Genomic DNA, 15000 nt, shown 5'->3' with positions numbered 1-15000 from the left:
TTTTATATTGTTCATTTAAGAGTCTGATGGAAGGGAAACTTTTCATAAAAAAAATATTTTTTGACATGCAGATGACATTAGAACTCTCAATATCTCTATGATTGTTAACTATTATCTTATTGTTCACTAGTCTTGGGTAGTGCCATAGCCTCTGTACCATGGTCTTCCACTGTCTTGGGTTAGCGTTCTCTTGTTTGAGGGTACACTTGAGCACACAATTCTATTTTATTTCTCTTCCTCTTGTTTAGTCAAAGTTTTTATAGTTTAAATAGGAGATATTTATTGTAATGATACTGTTCCTAAAATATTTTATTTTTCCTTGTTTCCTTTCCTCATTGGGCTCTTTTTCCCTGTTTAAGCCCCTGCGCTGATAGCATTCTGCTTTTCCAACTAGGGTTGTACTTAGCCAATAATAATAATAATAATAATAATAATAATAATAATAATAATAATAATAATAATAATGATAATAATATCACAAGTATGAAGCATCGTTAGCTATTACTGTTTTTCTTCATCATTACCTCTTCGTGGGACCAAGTATGATATTGCCCTAATTCTTCCAGGGTACATTCATCCGTGACCTCATTAGGGGATATATAGGGTCAACCCGTAGTTCGGTTGTACCCTACAGTTACCGATTGTAGTACTCAAGATGTATATATCTTCCTTGTACCAGTGAAATTGCCCTTGTATCATTTGTAGTAATATGTTAAAAGCACGCTGAAACCCAATGTGCATTTGTTGTGCTAAGACATATGATTTTATTGTTTGATTAAATTCTAAGCCATGGATTAACTCATTTGTTTTATAGAATCAAAAACTGACCTCTAATATTATTGGTATTAAGCTAATATTAAGGTTCAATATGTCTTGTTTTATGCTAATATTATTCCAACTAAACCCAAGTCCTACTTAGAACTATGGAAATATCATGCTGTATTTAATTCAAGCCAACTAATGCTCCATACCAGAATAGAAGAGTAAAGATGTTTTCTTAACCTACACACATTCACTAATAGCCCATATCTCTTTTTGGTTTCTTTCCAGAAATAGCGCAAGGTGAGATGTTGAGATGATCTGAGCTGCTCTGGCTGGCTGACTGCTCTAAGCTGCTCTGGCTGGCTTGCTGATCAAAACTGATCTGAACTGTTCTGACTGGCTGGCTAATCTGAGCTTCTTTGGCTGGCTGGCTGGCTGTTCTGAATTGCTATGGCTGGCTGGTTGGTTGAGCTGCTCTGGCTAGCCGGCTAATGTGAACTACTCTGTCAGGCTGGCTGATTTGAACTGCTATGGCTGGCTGGTTGACATGAGCTGCTCTGGGTGGCTGGCTGACCTGAGCTGCTATGGCTGGCTAGCTGATTTGAACTGCTCTGGCTGGCTGGCTAGCTGATTTGAACTGTTCTGGCTGGCTGGCTAATCTGAGCTGTTCTGGCTTGCTAACTGGCTGATCTGAGCTGCTCTGGATGGCTGGTTGATATGAACTGCTCTAGCTGACCTGAGCTGCTCTGGCTGGTTGACTCTGGTTGCCTGCTCTGCTGACTTGGCTTCTTATAACCACTCTTTGCTGGAACCTTGGGCCCCATAAATTTCCCCCAAACCTTCCAGCGCACATTCTTGATGCTGCGGTTACTCTGCTTGCTGAAGGCTTCTACTCTATGCACAGAGAAATCCATCATCATTATCATGCAGAGGGACTTCTTGCAACTTATCCCCAGCTGAATCTATGTCAGGGCCTTCAGAAGCCCTGCTAACATGTGATAATATAAGGATGTATTGGTATTACTGCACAATGACATCACATTTGCATAGGATATGTTAGGGTTATGTTGACTCAAATTAAATGAAAATAGGAGACTAGAAAAATATATAGGAATACCTTCAGATTCTTGAAAGATGTGATTGTGCAATTTGCCAGTAAGTTATAAATTGCTGATTTAAGAAAAAAGATTAGAATAAGCTTTAAACCAAACATGTAATCTGCATTTCATCCTTGAAATAACTAACCATTCTCCTGTTAATAAGCTACATAATCACATTTACGTTGTCTTTCCCCCGCCCCAGTTTCACTGTTTGACTTACTTTGTGCACATTCCAGTTCTAGACCTACCTACGCTTAGGCTGTTTACAGTGTTATATACATTTGTGATTTTTTTTTCTTTTTTGCATTAAAACTTTTTCCCACTTCAGGAGGTGGCTCCTGATAATAGAAATGACATCATGGGTGGACCACCTGTGCAAAAAACATGCCTCAAACAGCTGTTCTACACTAAAGACTCATCAGCTTAACGTCTAGCCCCTACACACACTGTGCCATTCCCAACTATCTTACACAGATGTCAAGGTCCCTTATTTCTAATATATCTTTCACACCTTCTAGTCAGGCTTTTCTAAGTTTTTGTCATCTCATTTCTCAATCTACCAACCTTTCATCCTCAATTCTCCCCACACGACCAGATCATATCGAATCACACTATTCCATCGATTCACTTTTTCTAAACCTTTCACTTCTCCAACTTACCTCAACATTTCTCACCTTTTCAGCATTCCTTGTGCCACCTATGACATTTGTAGACACTTCTACCTTCTGTCCTAATGGTCGTGCATTAAACTTTTCTTCCATACAGGAGATTGAGCTCAACAAAACTTTCCCTAACCTTTTGCCCCTCATCTTGTTAACATTTTTTCTTTTCTTCTTTCCTCAAACCCATTGTTTACCTTCTGGTTTCCAGTCTCAAGCCCCTTTTCCCTTTCATTTACTCATTTCCTATCGTCATAACATTCTTAATCATCACCTCAGTGGTTTTACTATCTAACCATCCTTTAGATAGTTCTCTGATTTTCTTACATTAATTTTCTATGGACATTAGAAACGTTACAAAATCATTATTTTATAGTAATTAACACTGCTTTTTGTAAAAGCAATATTGACTTGTTAAATACTGCCATATTTATGAAAAATAGTCATTCAATGCAACATTGAAGACTTGTCATTTGAAATTGATAAATGATATAAAAATTGATAATGAAAAAATAGATAACAGCCAGTGTAAAACTATGCAACCTTTTAGATATTAAGAATAATAAGATCTAGATATTTAACCTGTTCAGTGTAGTGTAAGGTGAGTTGATGGGGTCTTTGTATTTATAGGCACAATTTTTAAAAAAAATTTGGTGAGAGAGAAAGAGAGATAACAGAAAATATTCTATTTCTTTCAGCAAAAAATTTGAATTGGATTATTCATTTTATCTTGTAATATTTCCCTATTTCTGAAAATTACTATCTATTTGAATTTAGCTTGAGAAATGCTAAGCCAGATCTCTCTCTCTCTCTCTCTCTCTCTCTCTCTCTCTCTCTAAGAAAACCAAGACCATTTTAATGGCTGATTTATAATAGCCTCAGCTTCCAGTCTAATCCAATTCCCCAGTATAGGAATAATGCCATTAATGTAACTCTCATGGAGCAATGTAAGCATTTAATGGTTCATTACGGTGTCTTTTCACCCCTACTTTTCAACCTTCCACTTACCTCAGTTCTCTCTAACTTTCTTTCATCATATTGCCCAACTTATAAACTCCAGCTTCAATTTTAACCTTCCACTTATATCCTACTTCTGTTCTTTCATCTTACAGAAACTCTTCTTCCAACTTCCATCTTCATGAATGTCCCCCAGGCCCCAACGCCAATTTCCACACACGTGCATTCAATCTAATGCATTTCATTTTCACAGGTGATTGCGAGGCGTGTACACCAGTGGAAACCTACGAGAATATTTTGGATAATTACTGCCGTGCTGATGTGGGTGAGTTGTTCTCCTTTTTTAATGGGAATATATATATATATATATATATATATGTATACATATATATACAATATGTATATATGTATATATATATATGCATATATAATACATATATATATACATATAGATAAATAATTATATATATATATATATATATATATATTTATATTTATATATGTATACAGTATATATATATATGCATATATAAATACATATATATATATATATATATACACATATATTGGGTTATTCATACAAATGACTAGTTATATTTATTGTCATTATTATTAGAAGCAATAGCTACTGTAGTAGTGGTCTTCGTGAGACGTCCTGTGCTTTCTTTTCTTTTTTATATTGTCATTGTTGTTTTTGTTATCATACCCTACAGTATAACATAATTTTTATGGTATTGTCCCACACTGCTTAAATGAAGTTAAGTTTTGAAATATATAGTCCTTCTTTCATTAATTTGTAAAAACAATATAATTCCTCACGTCTCTCATTTAGAGCAAGTAAATATTTCCCTATAGACTTCAAATTCCTTACATATTTTTTTTTTCTTTTACAATCTACAATTCATATAATTAATCCTATTACTTGTAAAAATAAATCCCATTTACCTCACATCTATTAAGTTTAAAAATAAAAAAAATCTTCTCGACTCTAAATGCCTGATGTGTATAGTTGACAATACACAAATGCTTCACATTTATGTAACTTAGAATTCTTAATTACTCTCTCTCTCTCTCTCTCTCTCTCTCTCTCTCTCTCTCTCTCTCTTATTTACTGCAAATAGACCCCTTTCCCCTTTATGGCTGAGAACAAGTTGAATAAAATGACTGAAATCTTTATTCCCATTCAGTGGTGAAGACTCGTATCAAACGGACGCAGAGATCGAAGCTCATATGTCGCAAGGCCAAGATATACAAGTCTAGTTCCTCCGAGGAGGAGCGTCGTGCCCTCAGGCGTCCACGGTTCTCCTTGACCATGGAGGCTGACTGCTGCGAAATCTCCCCTTCGAGCGTAAGGTACCTCATCATGGGAAGGAAGCATCGGGACCAACTCATTCCGACATTCATTATGCCTTTCAAGAAGTCCAAGGTGAGAGAGATAAAAGGTTCAATTATATTCCCTGATATTTCTTACGATGCAGATAGATATCACCAACTGATATTGCTGATTCTTTTATTTGATTAGAGACAGCAAAGAATTCTGGGAGTGAATGTGGTTCGTTGGGACAGGCATACACTGTAATTTCTTGTCAAATCGGTTTTATTTATGGATAAATTGTTTATCAAGGTCTTAAATGCTATTATAGGAAGCTTGTTATACAATTTACGAAGTATGATTTAGTGTTACTTTGCCAGAAGTCAAGCCGATTGGGAGGTAAACACAAAGTTGAGACTTAAGCTTAAAATACACGTTCAAAAAAAGCGTTAAAATTTTGCACAAAATTTTTATATCAATATTTTGATGCAAAATTTGAGTGTGTGTAGGACGTTTTGATGTCAAAACGTCCTACACACACTCAAATTTTGGTGCAAAATTTTGACGATTTTTTTGAACGTGTATGGGCCCCTTTAGTCGTAAGGTAAGCTAGGGATATGGCAATCCAAGTGGGGCCACGGGGCGTATAGTAAGTAAGGATACAGCTCTTAGGTTAGGTTAGGTGGGAAACGTTAGGTTAGGTGCTGTTCTTTTGTTTGTTTTCCTTTCAAAGTGTGGTTTTGCAGTCATAACTTTTGAAATTATACACCCGGTCTGTCCTAACAAATTACAAAGGCTTCAGTTACCATGCAAGTCTTAACTGAAGAGAAAAGTAAAAAGTAAATGCTGTCTCTGTTTATTTTTAGAAATACTGTAGCAAAGTTTGTGTGCCTTAATCTAATCTCCTCTTCTTATGATTCCCAGCCTTTGCGCCAGGCCATGAAAACCTTCAAGCGTGGACTCAACTGCTCCGACCCAAACCTGATCACGAGGAACCTCGAACCGACGGCCCTCAGCCAGGAACCACCCCCTCCTCAGCAGGCTGAACCGAAACCCAAGGGCCGAAGGAAGAACCGCAAGGGAAGTGCCGGCGGAGGCAAGGGATCCGGCAGGGGTGGGAAGAGACGGAAGTCTAAAGGAGGAGCAGCCGCAGAAGGAGGCCGGAGGCGGGAAAGACCCGGCCGCCGGAAGAACCCCGTTGTTCCCGAAGAGGAAGAAACCCTGCCCATGGACATCACGCCAATCCCAGACGTGTTCTCACCAGAGGACGCGAGCCTCCTTTTCGATCCTAGTCAACCCATGCCGTTAGATATCCCTTCATCAGATCTTCAAGAAGAACCTGAGCTAGATCTAGCTGGAGGAGGAGGAGGAGGAGGAAGAAGAGGTGGGGAGCGGAGAGGAGAGGATGGGGATCGCCAAGCCAAAAAGAGGCGTCGGAAGGGAAACAAAGCCTCCCGAAGAGATAGGCGGAAAGAAACACCAGTCACGGAAGAAACCCCTCTCTTGGAGGAGGAGGAATAAAATGCCATTAGGTATATTGGGTCATTGACGAATTAGACAAACAAAGAAAAAAGCGTGAGGTTTTTCTGGCCAGTAGCCAAAATTAAAGGAATAAGACGCCGTTAGGTATATTGGGTCATTGACGAATTAGTTAAACATAGAACGAAGCGAGAGGTTTTTTGGGCTGTTGCCAAAATTAGAGGAATAAGACGCTATTAGGTATATTGAGTCATTGGCGAATTATATAAACAGAGAACAAGGTGAGAGGGTTTTCTGGCCAGTAGCCAAAATTAAAGGAATAAGACGCCATTAGGTGCATTGTGTCATTGACGAATTAGGTAAACAGAGAACCAAGTGAGAGGGTTTTCTGGCCAGTAGCCAAAATTATGAATTATTTGGAGTAGAGTAAGCCAAAGTACTTCAGGGTTTAAATCATTTTACTGGGGAAATTCAATCTTTGTAAAAGTTAATAGCACACAATGGTGAAATATCTGAATTTTTAGATTTGTCCGTCACTCACAACCTTATTTATCAACCTATTAAATGTTTCATCTTATCGAAGGAATACTCATTAAAGTTACTATGATAATACATACGTAACAGACAGTCGCGTCATTCGATATTATTCCCGTCTTTTGATTTTCGTAATACAAAGAGAAATATGGACAGGTACTCTCGAGGCTTCGTATTCCTCAGCGTAACGTTGAGAAAAGAAATAGATAAAAAGATTACAGTCACCTCCTGAAAACCAGGTTACAGTCAATGACTGAAAACCAGATTACAGTCACTACCTGGAAACCAGGTTACAATCACCACCTGAAAACTAGATTACAGTCACCTGAAAACCAGGTTACAGTCACCACCTGAAAAACTAGGTTACAGTTATTACCTGAAAACCAGGTTACAGTCACCACCTGAAAACTAGATTACAGTCACCTGAAAACCAGGTTACAGTCACCACCTGAAAACTAGGTTACAGTTATTACCTGAAAACTAGGTTACAGTCAATGACTGAAAACCAGGTTACAGTCACCACCTGGAAACCAGGTTACAGTCACCACCTGAAAACTAGATTATAGTCACCTGAAAACCAGGTTACAGTCACCACCTGAAAACTAGGTTACAGTCACCACCTGACAAATAGGTTACAGTTTCCAATTCTCAGTTGTTTACCCACAGTCGAGTACAGACCAAATTATGACATTGAATGGAATTTGATTGCTGGCTTGGGTTGTGTGTTACAAATCTAGTTATGCTGATATCTGTAAATGCCATTCCTGTACAGAACAGATGATCTGGTAAGGAATGTCTGTCAACAGGGCCAGTTATTCCCCTTGAATTATTCCATTGAAAGATTGAATGAATAATTATCATCCATGACATATTTGAAGCCATTTAACCTCTTATGTTGGGATCTTAACCTGAAGTTTGATCTTGTTTAGGGACAAGTTTCTCTCGGTAGTAGATTCATATTAAGATCTGTCACCTCTAAGAGGAAGAGAATAGATTATTCTTTTTTTTTTTTTTCAAGAAAAGGGTTGCAGTCACTGGAACATCGGAAACTAGACAGTATCTTTTCTTCGATAATCATAGTGATTTTTTTTTCAGTAATTTCTATACCTTAATTTATTATGCTGGCTATTAGATTTAAATTGCACAACTGTCCGCTCTCTCTCTTTTACGCTCCTATAAGTTTTTTTTTTTTTTTTTTTTCCAGTCTTGATCTTTCCTTGGACCTATTATGGTCTTTAATAAAATGTGTTTCTAGTATTTCTCCTGTGGTTTGAAAGCAGAGTTCCCATAACAAACTCGTTCTACGCTACCTTTAAAAAAAAAGTAATTATAATCCACATTTTATTTGTAATTTTGAAAAAATTTAAAGGATTATCAATTGATATCTGGATTTTGTGAAAAATCTCCTCCATTTGAGTCCTTCTGGTATTCTGATTATAAACTATAAGATAGAGAAAAGAAAAGTTTATTTGAAGAAACAGAGTCCAGTACGTTATCATAAAATCTCACCCCTAACCCTTTATCTAAGAAAATCAGTCCTTTTTTTTTTTGAAGAAATTATTCATTATATCATTTTCATCATAACCGTGTATAATTCTACATAAGATGTCATTCATGTCTTCGCTTTAGAGAAAAGTAGGCTTAGTTGTTGAATATTATATATAGATTTCTATTAGTGTGCCATCATAGGATGTAATTTTATCATTATTATCATTATTATTATTAGCAGTAATAATATCATAATATTGCGGTAGAGTTAATTATGCCATCACAACTATCCGTGGTATTATTAATTTTATTATTAAAAGAAGTATCCACGCCCAAGTTTATTAATATCATTAGTGTTGTCATTTAGGTGCTAGAACAAGACTCATTTATCTGTTCGTATATCCTCATATCAGGCTACCCCTTTTTTTCTATTATTATTAGATCTGCTCTTCCTATTCTACAATATTCTAGGACAATATACTAGCAACAAAAAACGAGCCTTTTTTGTCATGGTTACATCAGTTTTCCTGACAGAAAATTTTCATTTTTCATTTTCCTTTTTAATTTTTTTTTTTTTAACAGCCTGAACTGTGGCACCTTCAAAAGTGTTCTCTCTAGAGAAAGTAGCTTATTCTGTCTTACGGGAGTCTTTGTATTTGTACCTTATTCTATTCTTTTCCTCTACTCTCTTCTCATTTTTTTTCCTGTTCTGTGAAAAGGTGCTGGGTAAGTGCATAACTGACATTTCCAGATTAAAACTCGTTCTCGATAAGGTATAGTGCTCACTGTGATTGATTGCTTGAGAGTCATCAGGTATAAACGAAGACTGAAAGGAAATTGAATTTAAAACAATAAAAACGAAAATGTCCTTATTGATATAGGCAGAAAGAGTACTACTAGCGAGGAAGCAATGTTCGGTAGGCTGCATATTCCAGCCCATTTGTTTATTATCTTGTCGCCACAAACATTTTTGACAAGACCACCCCTGAAGGCTAGAGTTGATTCTCAAGAAATACAAAGACATCCCATTGTGCTTTCTATTATTAACAACTAAGCTTATGAAAAAAAATTTAAATTTACTTCCGAATAATGACCATCTAACTATTTACTTTAGACAGGTGTAAAGATGAACTTATATCACGAAATGAGTCAGAGTTATGGTAGCATTAAGGGAAGTCGTGTTGCTCACCCCAGCCATTTCTGTTTTCTTGTAGTCAGATGCAATACAGTTGCATTAATTGTAAAATACATCTCTCTCTCTCTCTCTCTCTCTCTCTCTCTCTCTCTCTCTCTCTCTCTCTCTGTTTATATTTTGTTAGTTTCTTTCAATCCCTCTGTGTGTATAGTACTGTATTGAAATATAATAGATGTCTGTAAGAGTTAAGCCTGAATAAAAAAAAAATCCTTTGTAAAAAAATCTTTCTTTGAATCCTCCCATCTGATTGACAGAGAGACATTGTGTTGGTACCTCAATTAAATCCTAATTACTTCCTTGCAGATCCAGTAGTGTTTTAAGCGTTGGGAAGAGCTCATGACCTGAGTGGCAGAAAAAATGACCAAATTATCAACGAATTAGAAACTCTTTAACTATCTAGATCCTGTTTTGTTAGCCAAATTCATGCTTGCTTCTTTGACGTAAGGTAAATTACTCCTTTTATTAATATTTTCTTAGCATTTTTCTTGTACGTTAATAAAAATGGTTAGTTTAATTTCATATATTTTACAGGTACATCAAGTGTTGAGTGGTTTTACATAGTATATTTTGAGACAAACCATTTCATAATTTAAGGTATTGAATGACAAGTTATAACCGAAATTAGTAAGAAAAAAAATCATAATTTAAAATATTGTTATGACAAGTTATAACCAAAATTAGTAAAAAAAAAAATAATAATTCATAATTTAAGGTATTGGAATGACAAGTTATATCCGAAATTAGTAAAAAAAAAAATCATAATTTAAAGTATTGGAATGACAAGTTATAACCAAAATTAGTATAAAAAATGTGTATTTTTTATCTTTATTTTAATTTTCACTGTTTTTCATAAAACTTTCAAAATTTCAATATCCAGTTCACGTAGAGGGTTGCATTTAAATCCATGTAGATAGTTGTTAATTTAATATGATTACCCAGGGATATACAAATGTTCAGTCTCTCGACTTCCATACATCAAGATGAAACATCCAAGCAGAAAAGTCATCACATACGCCTCATGGATGTTGGCTCTGTGCCAGGGCAGATGTTTCATGTGCAGTATGACGCCGGAAGGGTGGAAGGAATGTTCTGGATTATTCGGTTAAGGAATAATTGTTTATTTAATAATTTGGATAAAAAAAAATGGGATATTTACATACATTTTAAGTGAAATCTTAAGACTTGCTTTGTATAAAAAAGTATATTAATTTGGCTAAGATTAACAACAACACAAAGACAACAACAACAGACATAAAACAGAATAAGCTAAATTAGGAGCATTAAATATAAGGATATAAAGAAAAAAACACTTGGCAAAGTTCATGAAATGTAAGGATGTAATACTTAGCAAAGTTCATGAAATTTACAGATACGTACTTTGGAAAGCTCATGAAATGCAAGATTTAATACTTTGCAAAGCTCGTGAAATACAAGGACACACTTTGCAAAGCTCATAAAATATAAGGATGTGTATTTGCAAAGCTCATGAAATATAAGGATATAATACTTTGCAAAGCTCATGAAATGTAAGGATATAATATCTTGCAAAACTCGTGAAATGTAAGTATATAATACTTTGCAAAGCTCATGAAATATAAGGATATAATACTTTGCAATGCTCATGAAATGTAAGGATATAATATCTTGCAAAACTCGTGAAATGTAAGGATATAATACTTTGCAAAGCTCATGAAATGTAAGGATATAATACTTTGCAAAACTCGTGAAATGTAAGGATATAATACTTTGCAAAACTCGTGAAATGTAAGGATATAATACTTTGCAAAGCTCATGAAATATAAGGATATAATACTTTGCAATGCTCATGAAATGTAAGGACATATCTTGCAAAACTCGTGAAATGTAAGGATATAATACTTTGCAAAGCTCATGAAATGTAAGGATATAATACTTTGCAAAACTCGTGAAATGTAAGGATATAATACTTTGCAAAGCTCATGAAATATAAGGATATAATACTTTGCAAAGCTCATGAAATGTAAGGATATAATACTTTGCAAAGCTCATGAAATATAAGGATATAATATCTTGCAAAACTCGTGAAATGTAAGGATATAATACTTTGCAAAGCTCATGAAATATAAGGATATAATACTTTGCAAAGCTCATGAAATATAAGGATATAATACTTTGCAAAGCTCATGAAATGTAAGGATATAATACTTTGCAAAGCTCGTGAAATATAAGGATATAATACTTTGCAAAGCTCATGAAATGTAAGGATATAATACTTTGCAAAACTCGTGAAATGTAAGGATATAATACTTTGCAAAGCTCATGAAATCTAAGGATATAATACTTTGCAATGCTCATGAAATGTAAGGACATATCTTGCAAAACTCGTGAAATGTAAGGATATAATACTTTGCAAAGCTCATGAAATGTAAGGATATAATACTTTGCAAAACTCGTGAAATGTAAGGATATAATACTTTGCAAAGCTCATGAAATATAAGGATATAATACTTTGCAATGCTCATGAAATGTAAGGACATATCTTGCAAAACTCGTGAAATGTAAGGATATAATACTTTGCAAAGCTCATGAAATGTAAGGATATAATACTTTGCAAAACTCGTGAAATGTAAGGATATAATACTTTGCAAAGCTCATGAAATCTAAGGATATAAAACTTTGCAAAGCTCATTAAAAGTAAGGATACGTGACAGTGTCGTGGCTGTAAGGGAACCCCGTGGGGTGCACAGCTTCGGCGTATCCTTGCAGTCCTTTGACGAGCCAGCCTCCAGCGGTGCGCAATACATCAGTCACTTTTTCCGTCATCTCTTTGGCCACGCGTTTGATCGTCTTCCTTTCGGGTTCCTGTGGAAAACTGACAAGTTTAATCGGATTTTTGTCTTTTAAAATCTAGAAATGTTTTAGTTTTTATTCTAGTGGGAATTTGACAGGGAAAATTTTATACTATTTTGAATTATGAAATTAATAGGATTTTGTTTATATTCCTGTGGAATAAAACTGAGGAGTTTAATTGGATTTCAGTCTTTTTAATTTAACAAAAAATATTTTATTTTTATTATTATTCTAGTGGGATTTTGAGGAAAAATTTGTATGATAATAATGCGTAGCCTATTCTGAATTAGAAAATATGGCCTTTTTATGGTTCCTATGTGAAAACTGTTGAATTATATTTTTTATATTTTTCGAAAGTCTTTTATTATAGAGGGAAATTGAGATGAAAGAAAATGTTAATGATACGAAGCTTATTTTCAATTTGGAAATTAACGTGATTTCGATGACTAGTGCAGGGCTGTATCGTAGTTGAGGCTTAATCGGAGATATCCTCCCTGATAATAATATGGTATATCATATCAAAGGACATGTTAACACTATTATTGACTTAATTATTAACGACTAGATTAGGCCTTGTAAATTATCAGAACCTATATACATGTTTACCGTAGGCTCTAGAGCCTTTAAATATGCGGCCCCGAGACTATACAATAGGCTCCCACGAGACCTCCGAATAATTGAAGATATTAAGGCTTTCAAGGGGAAACAAGAGTTTCTTGTTCTGTGAGTGTTTTGATAGTGATGATCAAACAGTAAGCGAACAATACGCATTGTGAAATGTTAAATGCTCCTGAATGAACATCATAAAACAACCTCGTAGGTCCTGTAGAGAGTAGTCCTACATACTGTACGCAGGACTGGTTCTAAAGGGGGCATTTCCAACACCCCCCCCCCCACTCGTCAAATAATATACTTATGAGGTGTAGAAAGATTTTTTGTAGGCACTGTAAAAAAAACAGTAATGTGAACAAACTGAAATAATATATGCACCATAATAATACATACCTTTTCTTGATAACAAAGCCTTATAATAATTTCCGATATAATATAAACTGAATAATGTGGCCAAGGTTATGCCAAGTCTAAGATATTGTTACAATTGGAAAGACTATTCAAAAACGTTCATTACCCATTTCCTCGTTTTCAAAGATCAATTAAACTCTCTTCTTTATAGATGTCTCCATTTCTTCATGGGGGCGTGGTCTCCCTAAACATAAATGCCCCGTGCACCCTCCAATTTCTAAATCTGTCCCTGACTGTACAGTACTTATACCAGAATTAACCTAGTTTGCAGGGCTCCACAAGGCACTAGAAGAGTTGGAAGACACAGGCCTACATGGCTGAGGACTAGGAAGCGTGAATTAGATGATGAATGGAGAAGTATTGAAATAAAAGCTCAAGATAGAGAGGACTAGCTAAATCTAACCGATGCCCTTTGCGTCAATAGGCGTGGGAGGAGATGATGATGAAGAATTTACCAACTAGCTATTGACCGCCTACTATAACCTTGATGCCAACTCCATTTCTTCTGTTAGCTGTCCAACCTCTTAAACACCTGGCCACTGAATGGCCTCCTAGGCAAAATCACTGAGCCAAAGTCAAACTATTGTTCTCTAGTCTTGAGTAGTGCCATAGCCTCTGTGCCATGGTCTTCCACTGTCTTGGGGTAGAGTTCTCTTCCTTGAGGAACATGTGGGCCACATTTATAAGGTCAGTCTGATCCTTTAAATTGGTGTCTGTACTACTTATAAATTAAAAGGAATTATGTGACAAAGTTATCTGGAGAAATTATTGATTAGTTTAAGATTATCTGGTGTCGTGAGAGTGGCAAAGTCTAGGGGACTTTAGAGAAACCAGAAAAAACTGGTACCAAGAGAATAAGAATTTCACTAAAAGTAAACAGGATGGAGAAATAGATCCAAATAAGGCAATTAGCCATAGAAAGGTTAAATTACAGTTTTTTTTTTATGGAAGGAGCTGTTGTTAAATTAATAGATGAGAAACTATGTGAGAAGTAATGAACAATTAAGATAAAATATTTTAAGAACAGTAACAAGTTTGAAATAGATCTTTTAAAGTAAACTTTATTATTATTATTATTATTATTATTATTATTATTATTATTATTATTATTATTATTAGCCAAGCTACATGTCTAGTTGGAAATGCAGGATGCTGTAAGTCCTAGGGCTCCAACAAGGAAAAAAGACCAATGAGGAATGAGAAACTATAAGAGAAGTAATGAACAATTAAGATGAAATATTTTAAGAACAGTAACAAGGTAAAATCTCTCAATATTAAACTTTATGCGATTCGGGTGAAACTAAAATTAAAAGTTAATTATTTTTCCTACCAAAAAGTGTATGCACTCAATAAAAACCTCATAATGAAAACCATGCCATTTGCAACGTTCAATTATCTTCATAATCTCCTTCTACGGCTATTGACGCCAAGGGCCTAGGTTAGATATCGTCAATCGTCTCTATCTTGAGCGAAAATTCAATACTTCTCCATTCGTCATTTACTACTTCGCGTTTTATAGTCCTCAGCCATGTAGGTCTGGGTCTTCCAACTCAATTATCTTACCTTGTCAAACTCCTCCGACTTCTGACACGCAGAATAAGACCCACCACCCGCCGAACCTCCTAATAACTTTGATGTCTCCTGGGGCCCTTCCTCGTCTTC

The 15000-nt window shown here is 35.4% G+C and overlaps 2 protein-coding genes across 3 annotated transcripts in view; one reads left to right on the top strand and one right to left on the bottom strand.

Moving 5' to 3' along the window:
• Nucleotides 1-7816, top strand: part of LOC137630567 (secreted frizzled-related protein 5-like) — a 121196-nt gene extending 113380 nt beyond the window's left edge. Inside the window, exons 2-5 of one of the 2 annotated variants that reach the window (XM_068362098.1) lie at nucleotides 1051-1062; nucleotides 3732-3803; nucleotides 4666-4904; nucleotides 5715-7816. In XM_068362098.1, coding sequence (XP_068218199.1) covers nucleotides 1051-1062; nucleotides 3732-3803; nucleotides 4666-4904; nucleotides 5715-6311 — 920 coding nt within the window. In that variant the 3' untranslated portion in view covers nucleotides 6312-7816. The remainder of the gene's footprint in view (nucleotides 1-1050; nucleotides 1063-3731; nucleotides 3804-4665; nucleotides 4905-5714) is intronic. The other variant, XM_068362099.1, reaches the window with a different exon arrangement.
• A 2579-nt stretch (nucleotides 7817-10395) lies between these two features.
• LOC137630145 (uncharacterized) overlaps nucleotides 10396-15000 on the bottom strand; it is a 5235-nt gene continuing 630 nt past the window's right edge. The window contains exons 1-3 of the mRNA XM_068361600.1: nucleotides 14902-15000; nucleotides 12170-12327; nucleotides 10396-10575 (exon numbers count right to left, since the gene is read on the bottom strand). The exon at nucleotides 14902-15000 is cut by the window's right edge and continues 630 nt beyond it. Of these exons, the coding sequence (XP_068217701.1) occupies nucleotides 10503-10575; nucleotides 12170-12327; nucleotides 14902-15000 (330 nt within the window). The 3' untranslated portion in view covers nucleotides 10396-10502. The remainder of the gene's footprint in view (nucleotides 10576-12169; nucleotides 12328-14901) is intronic.

Source organism: Palaemon carinicauda, chromosome 38 (assembly GCF_036898095.1).
Source record: "Palaemon carinicauda isolate YSFRI2023 chromosome 38, ASM3689809v2, whole genome shotgun sequence".
Classification (NCBI taxonomy): domain Eukaryota; kingdom Metazoa; phylum Arthropoda; class Malacostraca; order Decapoda; family Palaemonidae; genus Palaemon; species Palaemon carinicauda.
The sequence above is the reverse complement of the archived record's forward strand: the minus strand, read 5'-3'. Positions and strand labels throughout refer to the sequence as shown.